Genomic DNA, 22112 nt, shown 5'->3' with positions numbered 1-22112 from the left:
GAAGATACATAAATATATTATTCCAATTTTTTGTTTGTTTGTCTGTGTGATTTTGCACACTAATCTCAGAAACGGGTTAACCGATTTAAATCCTTGCACTAAACGTACTGGTAAATTTACTTTACTATTTATGTACCGTATGTTTTATTTCAAACGGATCTTAAATAGAAAGTTATTGAAATTTGCACAGACGAAGTCACAGCCATTACTAGTATATAACATGTCTACTATTCATTAATTTAGTCGATAAGCTTAAAGCTTTTTTATTCTTCAAAATCTCCGTCAAGAATATTATGACCATTAATAATATGAGGCAGTGGCTGACTGCAATATAATTATTTTCACTTTGTCGCTCTGATATACAAAGCACAGCGTTAAGTTCCGCCGATTAACACGAAATATGATCTGTCTTTACTTTCTACACAATTTATCAGACATTGCGTGTTGAATGACGAAACTCAACGCAACGTAATGTCTAGTTACCAGAGCAAAGAAGTAAATAATATATTTTTACCTCCAATGGAAACCAAGCCATGAACGACAACAACAATAGACTCTAAGGTTACTAAATTAACCTCGAGATAGGTAATACGTGTTTGAGACTAATAAAATATTCACAGTAACATATAATTATGTTGTTTTTTTTTTTTATTAAAACAAGAAAAACCTTATTAAGCATCGTTCCTAGCTATCAGTCGCTGGTTGTAGAGCAAAGAGAGAACAACCTGTATACAGATATACAGACAGAATAATGTGGAAAATATTATTTTTAATTGCTTGTATAAGTGCAGGGATATGCTATGTAAGTAAATTTTCTCCATTACTTTAAAAAATTGTTTTTTTGAAACTTTTACTTAGCTTGCCGTGTTACTGCTTGTGTTGCACAACTCACATAATATGGGTATCAAATGAAAGGGCTTGGATTGTAAATATCATACATAAAAAAACTCACGCGCTTTCCCTCCACACCAGAACAGAAAAATTGAAATATAAATCTAAATAAATATTTCACTTCCTCGAGTGGGGATCGAACCCTACACAATGAAAAACAACTGGAATACTTGTTTTTAGAAAGATTTTTTATTTAATCTTTCATTTTAAATATTATTAGATATTTCTTAAAAAACGAGATGATATTTAATAGTTTTTTCGTTCATGTGTATTTTTTTTTTTATATTTACGTTCTTTTTCACATATAGCAAGTTGGGGGAATCAAGTATTTACACTTACTGTAATTTTTTGAGATAATTTTAGCTTTAGTAGCTGTATACCGGAATTTGTTAGCCAGAGTGAAAAATAAAAAAAATATATTTGATAATTCCATCGTGGTACAGTGAAAGTATTTACTAGATCACAACATGTTCGTAGGATCCATTTTGCACTCGAGATTTACTTATATTAAAAAAAATCTAATTTCAGTTACTTAAGAGTGGGTGATATGAAGTTTCACTAACCAAATAGTACATAAATATAAATAACAATTTTGAACACACTTTAGAACAAAAAATATTCCAAAAGGCAGCTTTGCCTTTTCGTTCGCATGGCAGACGTATGACATTTCCTACTTTCAAAACATTGCTGAAGTGTGTGTTGTCTACCAGACCAGAACAAGGAAAATAAAAAAATGTCTCCCGAGCGGGGTCGAAGCTTCGCGTTTACAATGAGATTCTTCCCGATTGACTTGTTTCTTTGATTATATTTTAAATTATTTTTCTTTCTCTCCTCTGGTTGACAGAGCTCGACGTGCAGTTCACCACTCAACACGTAATGTCGCGATTATTGGATGAAAATGTAAAGTGTCTTAACGCTAGGTTCTCAGCCTATGCTGCTATATACTAGAAAAAGCGTGCTGCTGAATAAATAATGGGGAATCGGACATCGGAAATACAATTTTAGATTGTACCATGGTCATACCTTAATTTATACAATAAATATTGTTTTTTTTGCGCATATGATGAATTTACTATGGCAGTCGCCGGTTAAAATCGTGTAATAATTTTATACCTGCCTGAGTTTTTGTTGAGTGTACCAAATGACGTATACAAGGAAAAGGTTATACAAAGTTATAATACTAAGTCTATTTTGAATAAATATTAATTAAGAAATGTTTCTAATTTTGAAGATGATTTTTATTTTTTATTACACGTTTTTAAGTAGCAATTACAGACAGTATCAAGACGCACTCTAGCGTTTCTAGCCGAGATAAAAAGATGGAAACGTGCAACGGGTGTTTTACATGAACCATTTTAAGCTATTTTCATAACTCATAAGCCAATTTGTATAGATACATATGTACATGAAACTAGCAGATTCAGGCGGCTTCACCCGCTTGAATCATACGAATATTTATCAAATATATTTAAGAAATTATTTTCAGTTTAGGGAGTAAATTCTAATTAACCGTGAAATAGTTGTTCAATGAAATATTTTTAAAAGACTGAATTTAAAATTCCATAAAAATCGGTGCTAATTTAACGATACCATTCCATACGAACTTTCAACCACATCATTAGTTCAGATGTGTGGATATCTTATGTGCTGGTGTCATATCACAAATGTTGATGTGAAATCACATGAGTGGATTAGTGCATGGCGAACGGAGTTTCCTCTGCTTCATGCAGGATACAGCATAAAAAAAAAAATTCTACATTTTATGGTGTGTCTTTTTAGAATGTTCCTGGTAGTAACGGCGACAAATCTAAAGCCCCTCTAGTGAAGCTCAACGATGATAACTACATGCCAAATCTGGCATTCGGAACTTGGTTGGGTTCCGAGAAACAGGTGCCGGTAGGTACTTTATTAATTTCTCAATATTTTTTTTTACTTTTTAAAAATAGTGTACACGATGTAACAGCACTCAAATCCTAACATTTTAATGTTGTGAATAATATTAAGTAATATATTGCAAAATTTGTACACAAAAATAGAATTTAGGTTATATCTATCAATAGATAGATGGCAATAGCCATTAAAATATTTTACTTTGTATTTTGTAAAAAAGAAAATTTTAACATTTTAAATGAAACCAAGTTGTCATGAAACTATTTAAACTATGAATAAAATCATAGAAAAAATATGTAAATTTTTTTAAGGGTGATGAAAAGTTACCACGACTAACGCTTGTCACCAGTGATTCGATAGAAAAAGCTGTTGAGGCCGCCATAGATGTGGGGTTCAGACACATTGATACTGCATCAATATATTTTATTGAAGATCAGGTAAGACTTCAAGTGGTTGCGGGTTCATTTTCCATCTGGTTTAATGTGCATCGAAGGAATGATTTATGTAAATTATATCAATTTTATTTATTATTTCATTTAATTAAGGAACGAAAGAGACTGAATGGAAACGGAGTGTCTTGGAAAGTTGTAAAAACAAAAAAATACAATAACATAATAAATTAATAATTAATTATTTCAATTAACATTTTTTATTCAGCCTTAAACCTTAGATTTACTAAAGAATAGTGGGTAGTGGTTAAATAAATCTCTCATTTCAGGTAGGACGAGCGATACAAAAGAAAATAGGTGAAGGTGTTGTGAAGAGAGAAGACCTATTTATTACTACTAAGGTAAATAAATATTTTTAACGTACAAATATTCTAGGTACATCATTTCATATTCGTGCTGTATGGCGATAATCAACGTTCCGCTTGGTCTCGACTGTGTATTCAAAGTAAAAGTCAAAGTCAAAATATCTTTATTCCATAAATATGCTTAACATTTACTTGGACATGTCAAAAAAGTAAAAAAAAAATAAAAACAATATAACCAAAAAAATGTGCAATTTTGACTTGAAAAAAACCCGTTCAAATAGTTGAGCTCATGAGAAGATCCAGGCAAAGAAACTCATGGCCACTCTTTGGTATGGATTTCATTTTCATTTCATTCGTGGATTATTGAACCCTCAACCATCGTTTACAGCCAGACACTGTCACAGAACCACTACCGCCTCATATACTTATTTAAGGCCATAATAAATATTGTTAGTCTATAAAAAAAAACTATATTATCTTTTCTAGCTGTGGAATGACAGGCACGAGCCTCAAGACGTGGTGCCTGCGCTACGTGAGTCGCTCACTAAGCTCAACTTAGACTATGTCGACCTTTATCTCATACATTGGCCCATTTCAATGTTTGTAAGTATTTATTTTATTTTTATAATTTTTTTGCTCTAAGAATCTATTATTTTATCAAGATATAACTTTTTAGATATTTGGAAACTTAAAAGAGTATCTGAGGCTATTTAGACAAAAGGTTGTAGATTCTATCGCTACCGAGGCAAATGTTTATATTTAAATTATTTTATTTTTTTCATACTTTACCGCAGAGTAAAACTCAAGAGTTTTATCACTAAGCACGTAACATTAACGTGCATGTTAAATTCAGGCACAGAGTACCTTGTCACTACATTCTCTCTGTACCCTATTATGCAAGATATAACGTAAGGTTGTACAACAAAAATAATATCATTGTGTATTGTGTGTGATTTATTCAAAACAAATTTTATTACAAATTCACTGGACGTACACTTTTGTCAAAAATCCTTAATAATTTATTGACTTTCAGTCGAACTTGAGTTTATCTGACATTGATTATCTGGAGACATGGAAAGGAATGATTGAGGCACAGAAACTTGGACTGACAAAGTCTATTGGAGTGGCCAATTTCAACCAACCACAGTTGGACCGTCTCATACGACACAGTAAAGTAAAACCTGCTGTGTTACAAGTCGAGGTATGTCTTTTTGAGGATTAGGGGATGGCTGCCCTTTTAAAATACCTCCGAGGGCGATTAGCTTTGGGAAGTGATCGCATAGTTACCTGGCCCTAATAGGCGCACGTAGGTCCCCGCGCTCTACTCTAAGCAGGCTGTCGAAAGTGACACACCACGTTTAAGGATAATATCATTCTAACAATAATGGATGCAATAATTTTTAAATAGTTAATTGATCGATTTTAAAAAGTTTTGAATAGTTAAGCCAATTATAGCTTTTATTAAGTTAGTTAGCGAGACTCACGGTATTCGATATTGAGATTATTTTTTTGACTTATTATACATTTGATTACCTTTTTTAAGACAGTCCTTAGTTTTTAATTTATAGGAAAATTTTCATCTATTCATATTTACTAAGTAAATAAAAGGAACCTTGTGAACAAGCTCCTTTCTGTTGTTCATATCATGGGCTCTCACAATAAAATTTAAATCACCCGACATTAACCAATTTTGTGGTCTTCTATATCCAGGTTAACTTAAACATCCAGCAGGACTGTCTTCGAGAGTATGCCAAAAAACAAGGAATTGTAATTATGGGCTACACTCCTTTTGGATCTCTGTTCCCTTCAAAAGCCACTTCTCTGTCCCCACCACCCAGAGTTACTGATGCTGAACTGGTTGCAATGGCCAAGAAGTATGGGAAGACTGTACCTCAGCTTAATCTTAGATACTTGGTGAATAATATATTATTAATATTACGAGGTGTAAAACATTTAAAAAAACGTACTCAGGATTTATCATTCAATACAGTTTCAGTTTGTATGTATTTAAATAGAATTATTTGTTACTATGAATAGAGAACGTCGTTACTATAATTGTCTTAGGTGTTGTTTCATTGGGCACATAGTAGCATATTGTAACATATTGTTAAAACACTCCGTTCCTCACTTTTACATTTTACATTGGACGTTCATTAGCGGTACTTAACGACGTGCATTGTCTACCAGAATGGCAAACTCCTGAGAATCAATTCATCATGTGTACAATCGACGCCTCATATGACTTCACCTCCACGGCCTCCATATTTACAACTATTTACATTTGGTTAAATTCTTACCCAAAAAATATGTTCTATATCGTTTACTATCCAAGCGGGCCGCGTAGGGTCCCCAATTACTTTTAAAGTATGTTTTTTTCTTATAGTATGAACTTGGTGTCGTCCCCATACCAAAAGCAGAGGATAAATGGCACATAGAGCATAACTTCGACATTTTTGATTTTCAATTGAAAGAAGAAGACAAGCAGTTCCTGAAAGACTTCGACAGAAATTATAGAACCCTTAACATTGCATTTTGGAAAACGTCGCCATATTATCCTTATTGAAAATATTACGCATTGATACATTAAATAACTTTTATTTTAAGAAATTGTGTATATTTTTTCCTTTTTACCGTTTAAGACGCTACGTCTAGCATTCGTGCGGAAGACAGAGAACGAAGTGCCCTATTTCTCTGCCTTACGGTAAAAAAAAATACAATAATATATTTACTATCCCTTTGTTATCATCTATTCGGGTATCGCGGGGCTGCGTGTTAAGCTTATAGACTGAACGTATAATTTTCTGTTTAACTAGTTCCGCTATTTCATACAAGATGGCGATGTACAATACTTTAAAGGAAAATATATCTTGCTTCTTTTATCTAAAAAGAGCCTAAATAAGAGAATAAAACTCAAAAATGTTCTTATTACGCATAAATCAGTCTCGAAAATATTTCTATTTACCAGAGCAAGAAAATTGAATTCCCGAAGAATCGACTGCAAAACTAGCATCGCATTTACAGATGACGTTACGCCACGAAGGCGACGTTTTTTCTATTTTGAACCTATTTTATTTACAAAATAATAAAATATGCATAAGTAAATGATATGCAATCTCGTAGATTATTTGGCAAAGTGGGCTAGTATTTGGTTTATAATTATATTCTGAGAAAGGATGATCTGTTTATCTGTTTTTTCCTGAGGGGTAGTCAGAAAGGCCTTGTTCACACTTCTTTCTCTACTTTCCTCCGACTCCGAGACATTACGTGTTGATTGGTAGACTCAACATCCCGCTCTGTCGTATGAAAATCATCAAGCCATCACGTTAACAGTCAGATGCTGTATTAAATACCCACGATGAATTCAACCACCTTCAAATGTTGATCATACAACCCGTCGTTACACAATAAACGATTAAATTATAAATTGCGGGCTAACATATAACAAAAGGTTAATGTTTTAATTTGGATAAATTAAAGAAGGGGAGAGGACCAATCACCTGACGGTCTCGAATCTAACCTTTGTCTCCACTGCTATGGGAATACGAAATTTATATAAAAAAATTGATAATACAATGGTTGAAGGTGGTTACCAAATGTGAACTTATTACTTTAAATGCCATAACTCATTCAGAGAAATATTAATGTTTATACTATAGATATGGGAAATAGTTAAATTTCGTCATTTAGTATATAAATAATCAAATTGTTTAATTGTTAACATTCATCGACAACAAACGACATTCTAAGACTGTGAACATAAAACAAATTAAAACTCTTTCTAAAGTCAGTCTAAAAGAGGGGACCAACTGACAATTCCCATCTAAAATGCCAAAAACAATTTTCCTTGCAACAATTCATCTCTTCTCTACACAACTTACAAATGAAAATAGATATTTTAAAGGCAGACGACACTTTCTTATATACCAAGTATGTACTGAAGCTTCCATCTTAATATACTAAAATATATACACAAATCTCGACCTTATTATATATAGTTAAGGCAGAAAATCGCTAGAAAATACCTTGTAAGATCCTGGCGCCACCCAGACAAGACTTCGCCTCGAAAAACATTAGTCAATACAAATTTTCTTTTCTTCACTGTACGAAACGAAACCTTATTTATACTTTAATAAAGTAAAAATTCATATAAAATCAACTAAAAGCCACCCAAAACGCAATGAATAAAAGTCAATATTGTGTACAAAATGGCAAAATACATTTAGAAACCATGAAAATAAGATTAAATTCGTTTTAGCAAAATTTTCTACGTTATGTCATTTTGACGTCGCGCGCGGGAAAATTCGGCGCCCGTCGGACCGGCGCCATGTTGTCGCGGATAGAGGGAAAGGCATCACTTTATTCAGCCAGCTTCCGCATTCAGCCTATTATAGCTAATTTAGTGTTATCACCAAACTTTTACTGTGATACGGGGGCATTCCGCAAATGTGTTTATTGTGCAAAGCGGCTCAAATAAATTGTAACTGCAATTTATATTTTTTTCCTTATAAACATGTTATTTTTATAAATAAGGTTTAGTTGAGATATATTGAAATTATCCTTTTATACATTATTAAATTTCGATTGACACACTCCGTAGAAAGCGTAAAAAAAGAAAATTAAAAATGTATACTTATTGTTTTAAAATCTTTATCTCCATTTAAAGATTATTTATCATTTCATAGTTATTAAAATCTAAAAAGGAATTTTACAAAAGAGACTGTCATTTTGCAGCTGTACATTTTTGAATTTTTGAAATTCGTAAACACGACAGTTCTGGGATTAATTCTCACTCGGGGAATGAATTGTTCCCATAAATTAATCTTTTTCCTTTTTTTGCTCTGGCAACAAGACTAAGCAGTTGAGTTCATTTAAAAATGTCTCGATAATTGAACGGAAAGTTGGGAAGGGAGTGTTTTAACACTAGGTTCTATAGGGAGCGTAATATAAAGAGTTAAGATACTCCCTTCCATTCTTCTTCCCCGCCATATACGGGATACAGCGTGAAGGTAAAAAAATAAACGGAATTTAAAATCCCTAAAAAGTTTTTATATTACAGGCAACATGCTCAACAAAATTCTTTTTATTTAATAATTTCTATCAAGAAACGTCACACAAAATTACTGTTGTGGTGCACAGATTTTGATCATGAGAAAAAAATTAATAAGTAATTCCCCGTTTTCTGTAGTCTCCGGGACAAATGTTCTGGATACAAATTCTTAGTGCTGTTCTTGTTTTAAATGAAATTATGGCTTACGATGATTTTGAAGAGCTGGAGGATTTTGATGATGACGACGTCGATTATTATTATACGTACTATGATTATGGTAGGTAAATGTATAAAAATTTAAAACTTAGCGGGAATCACGTCTTTGTGGCGTTCATAAATACCGTTTTTGGAGCTTACTTACGTTGTTAGCATCTCTGTGGCTTTGTTTTACCGAGAAACACGGTTCTCGGTTCAAGTTCAATTCGATAAGGATTATTCTTACGTTTAAACTTTACTCTTAAGCTAATGTGTGATCGTTGGTCCTTGATCCTTGATCTTTGATATTTGATATTTGATCCTTAATACAACAATATCATAAATATAATACTTAATACTATCTGACGTACAGACTTATCTAGCCTTGGCGTTCATCGTCTGGGCTTCAGGCTTAAAGTCTTGGCGTCCAATATCTGAGCTTCAGGCGTAAGGCTTTGTCATTCTATTATCGAACTTCGGGAAAATTGTCCTGGCGTTCGTCGAACGTAGGTCTGTACCTAACATGGTTTTGGCGTTAAAATGGAATCGCGGACGAATAATAAGCAACTATCAGGTTTCACGAGCGTTGATTTTATGGTCGCACGAGGCCGTGCGAATTTTAGAATAGCCGTGTCGGTATTTCATGTAAATTACCTATAGATTCCTTACGCCAAAAGACTAACCCTTAATCCGTGATTTGTGATCCTTAAAATTTATCCGTGATCCTGCCTTAACGTCGCTACTGATAAGAACCTCCTATCTTGTATTAGCGTATCCAGAAAAATCTGTGTATTTGTTACTTATGTTTTATTAAATTCTAATATAAATTATAGGACAAACAACCACAAACGGTAAAATAGGTGAAGCGGAAGGAAATAAAGCGAGAAGATTTCAAGAAAAGATGGTCACTAGAGCCTTAAGTCTGTCCGAAATTAAAGAAGTTAAAGGTATATTATATTTGTCGCACAGGCGTGGGGCTATAAAACGACAGATTGCGGGTTCGATTTCCACTCGAATAAATGAATAAATTTATATTTTCATTTCAACAGCGTGAAGCTAAAAAGTATAAGCATTCACTTATGAATATTTTTTTGTAAAATATTCTGAGGGTTTTTGTAATTGTGTACTCGTATATGTGTATGAACTATGCATGCTTATGAGTGTATTTTTAATTATTATTGAAAATATATTCTAAAAATGTTAATAAAATTTATTTTAAAGTTCAGCAGTTAAGATAACTTTTTAATATATCATTAACAACTTTAATAGGAGCCATAAAAGAATTGTTTTCTCGTATGGGAGCTGAACATCCGTTTACGCCATATACAATCTTAAAAGATGACAACTTTAATATGCCGACATATGATGCCAGAGTTTTTGAAGTATCTTTCCTGAATCAATCACGTTTCACAAAACTCTTACCAGATCTAAACAAATATACAATAAAATCACGAACAAAAAATAAAAAACTTAAAAAAAGTATAAGAACAATACCTAAAAATAAAAGAAGGAGATCAAAATATGACGCACATATAAATGATGAAGAACAAAATGAAGAAGAAGAGGAACCTTCATATCGTAGAGAGATGACATCTACTACTTACACGAGACCAAATCCTACCACACTACCTAATACAAAATCCGAATACAAACTATTATCAAAGGCTACCTTACAGTTTTTTGAGCCTGAAACGTCTCCCGAAATAACCACAATCGAAACAACTACAGAAATTTCGCAACCACCTACAATATCGACATTGCCCGCAGTAATTACAGAAACAACTACTAAAATACCTGACACTGTAACTGTATCTGAAGATTTTGAAATTGATTTGTCCACACTAAAAGGAAATGCGAGAATAGGGAGTTCAACGGAAACAATTATGCTTTATGGCTTAGATGCTACTGAAACAACAATAGAAACAGCAGCACTTACTGCGCAAAAATCTAACAAGTCCGCTGAATTAGATATTCCTAGGCTTTTACAAATTATAGCGGGTCTAGCTGGTGAGTTCGAAACGAATTTAACGAGGAAACTGAATGAGACTCTGCGTAATATGTCAATACCGACCTGCACCACCCCGACCACTATGCCACCGGTAACGTCAGAGTACGATGCTAATTACACAGGTGCTACTATTGCTAAGGTAATTTAAAATTTTCATTAAGATGAAAACGAACAATATGAGCAATCTCATTTTATCGTTTTTGTATTTTTTTATGAATTGAATTAACGAACCCGTAATATTTAAGGTTTTGATTTTAATTTTAAAAATGTGTGTCTAAAGAAACATAAAGATTTACAACATAATATTACAAATATGATATATTAGGATCTTGATAAAAAACATGTCACAATTTTATAGAATTTTATTTATTTTAACGTCTCCTGCGTGGCGATTTAAGCGTATGAGTGTGTTCCTTACGCAACGCCCAAAATTCGAAGCAACAATGTCTCAACACACGTGTGTTGAAGGAGGAACTCCACGTCGCGCTTTGTCTCCCACAGCGGAGGACTGGAAATATTATAAATATTCCCTCGAATGTTGATTGAACCCACAAATATTTGTCGTTGGGAATACAAAAATAGTCAAATAATTTATTGTAATAATTTTTGTGTTGATATTTGAATAGTAGGTTTAATGGTCGTGTCTACCACACCGTCATGTTTACAGTCTAATCACTTTACAAAATGTGACATTGGAATAGTGTGCAGTGAAGCATGTAACTTCCTATTTTGAACAAAATTATTTGCCTTTGACTTTGGTTCTCTCTGCCTGCCTGCCTACCCTGATACGATACTGATACGTGGAACTTCAAAGCGTGGAAAGCTGTAAATTCATTTTCTCAGTGTTTTGTCTGCGGCCTCGAAGTGACCGGTATTCCAGCTCACGCTCAGTGTGCCGACGCGTTTGCGGGCGACTTCCTTCCGCTGGTGCCTGTCGACCCCACTGCTAAGGCCAAGATCTCCACGTATAGGAAATATTGTAAATATTCTAACATGTATGTATTTATTTATTTGTTCCGCCACTCAACACGCACTCACACACAACACTCAATGTAGTCATGGGACACATCTTGGTTTATGAGGATACAAATACAAGATATGGTACCCCCGTCATATAGGTACATGTGGTATCGATAGGAGATGGGGAAATGGGGTGCAGTGGTGTTCTGTAGATATGTCAGAGTAAGTTTTTTACACTTTTAATATAACATATATATCTATATGTTTTCTCAGTGTTTCTATGATTGCATATTTGTTTTAAAAATGTAATATTTCTTAAGAAAACTTTTTTAAAATAGAGGCTTCTAATTTTTTTATGGTATACAATATATTTTATATCAAGCCCTATCATTTGATACCACTGAATACCATGATAGGTGGGTTGTGATTTCTTAGTAGAAAACCCACCACTAAATGATTTCCTGCGGTTTATCCCTCATTCTTCAATGGTAGTAATTTGTTGTGTTTTTGATCGTTGTGCGTACATTGAAACTGTTAACGTGATTTAATATATCCTATAACTATACCTTTATTCAACCAAACAATATTTTCATATTTATAATATTAAAGTACAGAATATTGAGTCACTAAGCTCTCTGTCTCTCTTTCATCTAGACCTGGTTACGAATACAACATAAGTCACCCCCGTCACATATACGGTCGATGGACCGGGGGGTGTGCAGTCAGGTGGATAGACTTAAGCGGTATATACACGCAGAGGACTTGTCGCAACAAACTTCATCCGTCGACAGGGAAGCATTATGCTAGTAAACGTATGGCGAAACTAGAGAAAGCATTGATGGTATGTTCTTCTTATGTAACCTGAGATAATATAGGGTTCAAATACACCAGTCACATGTATCTGCCACAACGTAACACAACGCTGCGATGTATCCCAACATACCAGGGGAACAACGATAATTTAAATAATGTATTTACGTTGCTCGGAATGGTGATCGAACCTACAACCATTTTTCAATCGGTTCAGTCTGATTCTTACTGTCATTTTCTTGCTTATATAAGGTCATTAATCTTATGTTATGTTTTTGTTACGTATCTCATAAATCCGTAAAAGACAGCAACTTCTTTTATTTAAATAACAAAGTGTAGTGGTGAGTTCCGCCACTGAATACATAAAACAACTTTTCAAGATATCTTCACCAAAATGTCCTACCACTATTTTACCCTCATGACTATCCTGTTATATGCGGTATACAGCGTGAAACAAAGAAAATCATAAATTTATTTATCCTTTTCAGAACGTACAAAATGGCTGTATAATAAGTCCAATGGCCACTCTCGTCCCGTTATCCCGCGCCATATCCCTCTACGCGCGATTCCATGCATGCGTCTGTACCGGTAGTTGGTGTAACACTGCCTTTAGAAATACAGTAATACCATATGCAAATATGATTATAATATTTTTAGTTTCGTTGGGAGTTACTTAGGTTTTTGGAAATTGAAGAAAAATATGTAATATTTAAAAAAAAAATACGAAAATACACAAACAAACACACAGATTTTTTTTTCACTTCAGTTTGATACTAAGGTACAGTTTTACGATTAATTTACGATTATTAATAAATGTCTAACTTTGTTATATGATTTTCTTAGTGACTCCCTCTATCAATTTCAGTCAAAAATACTTTTGCTTAATTAATGTACAGACAAAATACTTTTACTGTTTTATTATATATAAAATAAGATAAGATTACATTTTTTTATAAAGCTTTGTTTTTCATTTATTATTATTTTCAAATCAAACTTTTTTTTTCAAATCTTACAAGTCATTTTCACCCATTTCATGATTGAGATGAAATTTTGCATAGATACTCGTATGTAAGGCAGATGACAATACAATATTCTGGTGGAGGTGAGTTGTTCTCATGATGGATACGTGACGTGGTCACAAGAACACTGTGAAGGCAACGTAATCCTATCGAGTTTGGTATTGTTTGTTTTCTCTTGACCAGCACTGAGAATACATTGTAACCAAGATTTGTTGATATGCATGTATTTCTACTATAAAATAAATTCCAAAAATAGGCTAAAAAGTAAAAATAAATAATATTTTCATTCTTTCCCTCTGGCACCAAGACCAAAGCCTGGCGTTGACTTCCGCCACTCAACACGCAATTCCTCGAAACATCCGACGGAAAGTGGGAAACCTACCCCGCTGTATACGGGATACAGCGTGAAGCTGATTTTTTTTTGCTTAAAATTTGATAGTATGTTTGAGTATCCATACTATTGCATATCACAACAGACCCTGACTTTTAATTTATTCTATGACCAAATTAAATCGTGTCAGTATCAGGTAGGTATGTGTGTTAGTGTTTGTGATATCTTAAAAGCTCAATTTGAGCCACTTCCCAGTTTACGACTGAGCTGAAATATAAATTACAATCAGTTCTTATGATAAGGAAGTAACGTGTAATCTGTTCTGTTCTGTTCTGTTCTGTTCTTTCTAATATGGCGTCCCGAGCGTGGCAGTTGAGCATAAAATCACTTCGCCAGAACGTGTAATCAATATTGTTGTTAATCCAAAATGGCCGCCAAAACAACATGGACGATTACAAATTTGTACAATCCACCTGATATGGGTATCAAATGAAAGGGCTTGATTTGTAACCTAAAAAGCAAATATTAAATAAATAAAAATAAAAAATATTTAATATTTGCTTAATTTAAATTTAATATTTACGATTCTCACCCCCTTGAGTTTTACTCTACACGAAATATGTAAATGTGTAAATTTGGACGGTTTTGACGTTTTGGTGGATTAAATGTTGTTATTGAAAGACTCCGTTCCCTTCCTCCCGCCTTACCCCGCCCGCCACACTGTCTTTTTACCAAAGAGAGGAAATGAAAATGTAACATAATCCATTTGCCCAAGTGGAAATCAAACTCACAACCTTTGTGATTATAGCCATACGTTACGCCACTGCGTCACGACAGCCTCAAAAACACATAAATTTTATAAAACAAACGTAACTTACTAGTGCTAAAATAATGCTTCACAAACACTTAAAACTTACTCAAAGTAATTGAACCCATAACTATTTCTACAGTTCTCCCAAGTACGTACTATATCACGCATTCATTTATCAAACAAAGTTGCAGTTTGCAAGTTTGCAGCTGTACCTGTACAGCAGGTAAATTCGTAAACACGAACGTTCTGGATTTAAATCTCACTCGGGAAATGAATTGTCCCCGTAAATTCATCGTTTTCCTTTTATTGCTCTGGCAACAAGACAAGCAGTTGGGTTCATTTCGCAATGTCTCGATAATTGGGAGGAAAGATGGGACGGGAGTGTTTTAACACTAGGGAACCTTGCGTTAAGAGTTAAGAGTTAAGAGTTAAGAGTTAAGAGTTAAGAGTTAAACACTCCCTTCCCATTCTTCCCGCATGCGGGATACAGAGTGAAGCTAAAAAAATTTTGTAGATTTTAAAATCCACAAAAAGTTTTTATATTACAGGCTTAACAATTTTTTTTTATTTAATAATATCTTTCAAGAAACGTCACACAAAGTTACTGTTGTGGTGCACAAATTTTGGTCATGTGAAATAAATTTATAAGTAATTCCCCCTTTTCTGTGGTTTCCGGGACAAATGTTCTGGATACAAATTCTTAGTGCTGTTCTCGTTTTAAGTGAAATTGTGGCTTACGATGATTTTGAAGAGCTGGAGGATTTGGATGATGACGACGTCGATTATTATACGTACCATGATTATGGTAGGTAAATGTATAAAAATTTGAAACTTAGCCATCATTTTTAAGCTAATCTATGATCGTTGGCCCTTGATCCTTGACCTTTGATATTTTGTCGAATGTTTTATTAAATTATTACATAAAATATAGGACAAACAACCACAAACGGTAAAATAGATGAACCGGAAGAAAACAAAACAAGAAGATTTCAAGAGAAGATGATCACTAGAGCCTTAAGCCTGTCCGAAATTAAAGAAGTTAAAGGTATATTATATTTGTCGCATAGACGTGGGGCTGTTAAACAACAGATTGTAGGTTCGATTCCCAATCGAATAAATGAAATATTTTCATTTCAACAGCGTGAAGCTAAAAAAGTATAAGAAATTTAAATATGAATTATATTTTATAATATGTTCTATGAGGGTTTTTGTAATTATGTACTCGTATATGTGTATGAACTAAGCATGCTTATGAGTGTATTTTTAATTATTATTGACATATTTATAATATTCGCTATATACATATAGAAGTCGAAAATATAGTAATTCATAATAAATCACAAGATTCTAAAAACTTTAACAATAAAATTAACTTCAAAAGTTCAACTGTTTAGATAATTTTTTAATATCTCATTAACAACTTTAATAGGCGCCATAAAAGAATTGTTTTCTCGTATGGGAGCTGAACATCCGTTTACGCCATATACAACCTTAAAAGATGACAACTTTAATATGCCAACATATGATACCAATATTTTTGAATTATCTCTCTTGAATCAATCACGTTTTACAAAAATGTTACCAGATCTAAACAAATATAAAATAAAATCACGAACAAAAAATAAAAAACTTAAGAAAAGTGTAAGCACAATACCTAAAAATAAAAGAAGGAGATCAAAATATGATGCACATATAAATGATGAAGAACAAAATGAAGAAGAAGAGCAACCTTTATATCGTAGACAGATAAAATCTACTACTAACACGACACCATATCCAGATACACTACCTAATACAAAATCGGAAGACAATCTATTAACAAATGCTACAGGTAGCGTTAAAGGAGTTGAGCCTGAAACATCCGAAGGACCTAAAATTGAAACAACTACAGAAATTTCGCAACCACCTACAATATCAACATTAACCGCAGAAATTACAGAAACAACTACTAAAATACCTGACACTATAACTGTATCTGAAGATTTTGAAATTGATTTGTCCACACTAACAGGAAGTGAGGAAATAGTGGATACAACGAATACAATTATGATGCATGATTTCCATACTACTGAAACAGCAATAGACACCACTGTACAAGAGACAGCAGCATTTACTGCGCAAAAATCAACAAAAAACAAGTCCGCTGAATTAGATATTCCTAGGCTTTTAGAAATTATAGCGGGTCTAGCTGGTGAGTTCGAAACTAATTTAACGATGAAACTGCATGAGACTCTGCTTAATATGTCAATACCGACGTGCACCACCCCGACCACTATGCCACCGGTAACATCAGAGTACGATGCTAATTACACAGGTGCTACTGTTGCTAAGGTAATTTAAAAACAATTATCTTTTTATCTTAAACATTTTATTGTTTTTGTAATTTATATATTTACGAATTTGATTTCCACTTTTAAAATGTTCGTAAACTGAAGAAGCATGAAGAATTTTATAAATATAATATATTAATATTAGGATCTTGATAACTGTAACTTCATTTTCTCAGTGTTTCGTCTGCGGCCTCGAAGTGACCGGTATTCCGTTTCACGCCCAGTGTGCCGACGCGTTTGCGGGCGACTTCCTTCCGCTGGTGCCTGTCGACCCCACTGCTAAGGCCAAGATCTCCACGTATAGGAAATATTGTAAATATTCTAACATGTATGTATTTATTTATTTGTTCCGCCACTCAATACAACTCACACACAACACTCAATGAAATCATGGGGCACATCTTGGTTTATGAGGATACAAATACAAGATAAGGTATCCCCGTCATATAGGTATACATGGTATCGACAAGAGATGGTGAAATGGGGGTGCAGTGGTGTTCTGTAGATATGTCAGAGTGGATTTTTTACACTTTTATTATAACATATATATCTATATGTTTTCTCAGTGTCTCTATGATTGCAAAATGTAATATTTCTTAAGAAAACTTTTTTAAAATAGAGGCTTCTAGTTTTTTCATGGTATACAATATATTTTATAAATCAAGCCCTATCATTTGATACCACTGAATACCATGTTAGGTGGGTTGTGATTTCTTAATAAAAAACCCATCATTAAATTATTTCCTGCGGTTTATCCCGCATTCTTCAATGGTGGTAATTTGTTGTGTTTCTGCTCGTTGTGCGTACATTGAAACTATTAACGTGATTTAATATATCCTATAACTATACCTTTATTCAACCAAACAACATCTTCACATTTATAATATTAAAATAAAGAATATTGAGTCACTAAGCTCTCTGTCTCTCTTTCGTCTAGACCTGGTTACGAATACAACATAAGTCACCCCCGTCACATATACGGTCGATGGACCGGGGGGTGTGCAGTCAGGTGGATAGACTTAAGCGGTATATACACGCAGAGGACTTGTCGCAACAAACTTCATCCGTCGACAGGGAAACATTATGCTAGTAAACGTATGGCGAAACTAGAGAAAGCATTGATGGTATGTTTTTCTTATGTAACCTGAGATAATATAGGGTTCAAATACACCAGTCACATGTATCTGCCACAACGTAACACAACGCTGCGATGTATCTCAACATTCCATGGAAACAACAATAATTTAAATATGTATTTACGGAACTCGGCACAGTGAACGAACCTACAACAGCCAGATCACATTTTTCAGTCGGTTCTGTCTCATTCATATTGTCATTTTCTTGCTTATATAATGACCACATGTTATGTTTTTGTTACTTATCTCATATATCCATAAAAGAACAGCAACTTCTTTTTTTAAATAACAAAGTGTAGTGGTGAGATCCGCTACTCAACACATAAAAGTTGGACGGTGTGTGCACCGTTCAACTTTTCAAGATATCTTCACAAAATGTCCTATCACTAGTTTACCCTCATGACTATCCTGTTACATGCGGTATACAGCGTGAAGCAAAGACAACCATAAATTTATTTATCCTTTTCAGAACGTACAAAATGGCTGTATAACAAGCCCGATGGCGACTCTCGTCCCGTTATCCCGTGCTATATCCCTTTACGCGCGATTTCATGCATGCGTCTGTACCGGTAGCTGGTGTAACACTGCCTTTAGAAATATAGTAATGCCATATGCAAATATAATTATAATATTTTTAGTTTCGTTGGGAGTTACTTAGGTTTTTGGAAATAGAAAAATATGTTATATATTTTTTTAAAAATATACGAAGATACACAGACAAACACACAAAGAATTCTTTTTTTCTTTTCAATTCATTTTGATACTAAGTTAGAGTCACAGTTTACGGTAAATTTACGATTTTTTTTAAAAAAATGTCTTACTTTGTTTTATTGTTTTCATAGTGATTGTAAATTTTTGTACGAAAAGGGGGAAGTGTTAATTATAATAATGTTTTTTTTGGTTTATTCTGTATTAAATTTTCAGGATAGCTTTGTTTTTTATTTGTTTTTATTTAACGTATCCTCTTCATGTCATGTTCGTATGTAATGTTTTTTTTTTCAAATTTTCAGATCATTCAATTTTTCAATCAAGTCATTTTCACCCACTTTTAAGAAATCTGATTGAGTTGAAATTTTGCATAGATATGTAATTCAGATGACAATACAATATTCTGGGGAAGGAGTTAAAACTTATTTATGGTGTTAGCATGTTAGCTTCTTAACGCTTGTCAGCTGGAACAAGCGTATAAGAATTTCAACGTAGCTTGATGAGAACGTATGGCTTAGTGGTCAAAACGCCTGAACGGTATCCAGGAGACGAAGGTTCGAGCCCCGCTACGTGAAATTTCTATACGTTTTCTAAATAAGTACCTATATATGAAAGTATTTGTGAAATTTTAAAAGTTCAATTTGAGCCACTTCCCAGTTTACGATTGAGCTGAAATTTAGTTTAAATTCAGATCTTATCATGTAATCAATATTGTTGTTAATCCAAAATGGCCGCCAAAACAACATGGCGGATTTCAAATTTGTATAATCTACCAATATGGATAACAAATGAAAGGGCTTGATTTGTAAACTAAAAGGCAAATATTGATTAAAAAACTAATCTTTTAAAGGTTTTTAAGTACCTAGTATTGAGTTTTGCTCTACACGAAATATGTAAAAAATTTGGACGTCTTTAACGTTTTGATGGATTAATGCACAAAAATGTATTTTTTTGATTTCACATTACAAATCTTCATATTGGTTTTACTCTAATTTGTTATCCTTATATGTATAAATTGCAAATAAATAAACTTCGTCTAGAATCATTATTTTAGAATCAGTATTTGTGAAACTGCAAAAAAAATCTGTTGCGTATGAATATGTCAAATGTCATATGTGTGACCACGCGGTCGTAGGCGTTAAATTTAATATAGTATAAAATAAAGCTTTTTTTAGTTTCACACTGTGTCCTGCTTACCTATAGCAGAGTGTCCTGCAAAAAAACCATTTATCGTATCGCCAGTCTTTCAGAACACTCCCCTTTCAGCCGCGCCCAGTATCAGCATATTGGGCCTTAATGTTTCGAGTGACTGCCAGTATCGCGATCATCTGGAAAGCAAGGCTAAGTTGGCCTCGAAGAAACTGGGGGTCATCAATAGAGCGAGACGGTACTTTACGCCAAAACACCGATTGGCCCTATATAGGGCCCAGGTTCGGCCTCATATGGAGCACTGTTCTCATCTCTGGGCTGGTGCACCCCAGTATCAGTTTGACCCATTTGATCGCATACAACGTAGAGCCGTTCGAATCATTAAGGACCCAATGAGCTGTGAATGGCTTGACACTTTGGGTCTGCGTAGAAACGTCTCCTCGCTGTGCGTTCTCTATCGCATTTTTCATGGTGAGTGTTCTGAAGAACTGTTCGACCTGTTACCTGCCGCCGAATTTTCCCACCGCACAGTACGTCACAAACTTAAATACCATCCACACCACCTGGATACGTGGCACTCCACTACTGTGCAGTTTCGTAGAAATTTCCTTCCACGCGCCACCTAACTGTGGAATGGCCTACCCGCGGCAGTGTTTCCAGGTCGGTATGATATACCGACCTGGAAACCTGACCTGTACCTTCAAAAAGCGCGTCTCTCTCCACCTCAAAGGCCGGCAACGCACCTGTAGCTCCTCCGGTGCTGCACGGGGTCGTGGGCGGCGGTGATCATCATCAGGTGACCTGAACGCTCGTTTGCCTTGTCCTTTTTTCCATAAAAAAAAAAGAGTAAGAAGAGCAAACCCAGTGTTGAAAGACTCCGTTCTCTTCCCGCCGAATTTTCGACACATTGCGTGTTTGGTGATAAAACTCAACGCCGCACTGTCTTACCAGAGAGAGGAAATGAAAATGTAAAATATTATATTGTCCAAGTGGAAATCAAATTCACAACCGTCGTGATTTTAGCCATAGATTAGGCTACTGCGCCACAAAAATTACAAAAATTTAATAAAAAAAAGTCTACTAGTGCTAAAATTTACTTCACAAACACTTAAAAATTACTCGAAGTAAATTGAACCCATAACTATCTCTACAGCAATAGCAATATCTCTATATAAGCAAATATCTCTCAAGCACTAAGTCACGCAATCATTTATCAAACAAAATTGCAAGTCATAGTAATATAAAAGAAAAAACCTACATTAAGGATATAGCTTCTTATAATTTAATATTCTCTAGGAAAGCCCCCTGAAATTTCAGTAAAGTACGTATCTACCCACCTGTTGAAGAACGCGGCTATTGGTCCGACCAGCCACTCCCACAAGCTACCCCTACCCTTAAAATGAAAATAGGAATATACTTGTAGGTAGGTAGGTACATATAGAAGATTGAGATAGTATCTAAAATATTATGAAATGAAAATAGTTTTGTAGATATACATATGTATGTATGTATGTATGAGGCTGGGTTCGTCTACCTTGTTATGTTATGTACATCTAGATTTAGCAGTATTTTATATGAATTAAGGTGAAAATTCTATATACCTGCTTACGATAATTGTGAATTCGAATCCCATTTGAGAATATTTAAATGTTTATAATACTTAAACTTAGCGGATCTCTACTATTACACATATTAGAGTGATTTAAAATACAACACGAATTCGGCGGAGGGTGGGGAATGGAACTGTCTTAATGGAAACAAGAGTGTCTTAACACTAGGGTCCCAGGTTCCCTCTGCCTACCCTGTCAAGGCAAAGCTCAGCGGTGAGTTCCGCCACACAACTCGCAATGCCTTCAGAATTCGCAAAAATTCTTAACACTAGGTTTGTCTGTGCGAAATACAAAAACTGCAATGAAGCCAAAAAGCTAAAAAAAGTTATCCAAAAGGAGCTCACTTGATATCAGAGCGAAAATATGAAAATATTTAATTCTTCTGTTTGAATATTACTTTATTTTAATAACTTTCGAAACTTAAAGCTTTCTTGCCATTTGCGTCTCATTTTACACAAGACTA

At 34.2% G+C, this 22112-nt stretch overlaps 2 protein-coding genes across 2 annotated transcripts; both read left to right on the top strand.

Moving 5' to 3' along the window:
- The first annotated feature begins 667 nt into the window (after positions 1–667).
- LOC146537412 (aldo-keto reductase AKR2E4-like) lies at positions 668–6142 on the top strand. The gene is made up of 8 exons (XM_085188106.1): positions 668–802; positions 2671–2787; positions 3093–3218; positions 3500–3571; positions 4022–4138; positions 4569–4736; positions 5246–5449; positions 5919–6142. Exons 1-8 carry the CDS (start codon positions 752–754, stop codon positions 6096–6098), a joined length of 1035 nt encoding a protein of 344 aa, XP_085044232.1. The 5' UTR covers positions 668–751; the 3' UTR covers positions 6099–6142.
- Positions 6143–8780: 2638 nt separating this feature from the next.
- Positions 8781–13232, top strand: LOC146537411 (uncharacterized). The gene is made up of 7 exons (XM_085188200.1): positions 8781–8859; positions 9611–9724; positions 10047–10159; positions 10454–10924; positions 11629–11780; positions 12400–12586; positions 13044–13232. The coding sequence occupies exons 1-7, from the start codon at positions 8781–8783 to the stop codon at positions 13230–13232; spliced, it is 1305 nt and encodes a 434-aa protein (XP_085044326.1).
- The last annotated feature ends 8880 nt before the right edge of the window (positions 13233–22112 follow it).

Source organism: Heliconius melpomene, chromosome 7 (genome assembly GCF_056956725.1).
Source record: "Heliconius melpomene rosina isolate 202511_hmr_F chromosome 7, ASM5695672v1, whole genome shotgun sequence".
Classification (NCBI taxonomy): Eukaryota; Metazoa; Arthropoda; class Insecta; order Lepidoptera; family Nymphalidae; genus Heliconius; species Heliconius melpomene.
The sequence above is the reverse complement of the archived record's forward strand: the minus strand, read 5'-3'. Positions and strand labels throughout refer to the sequence as shown.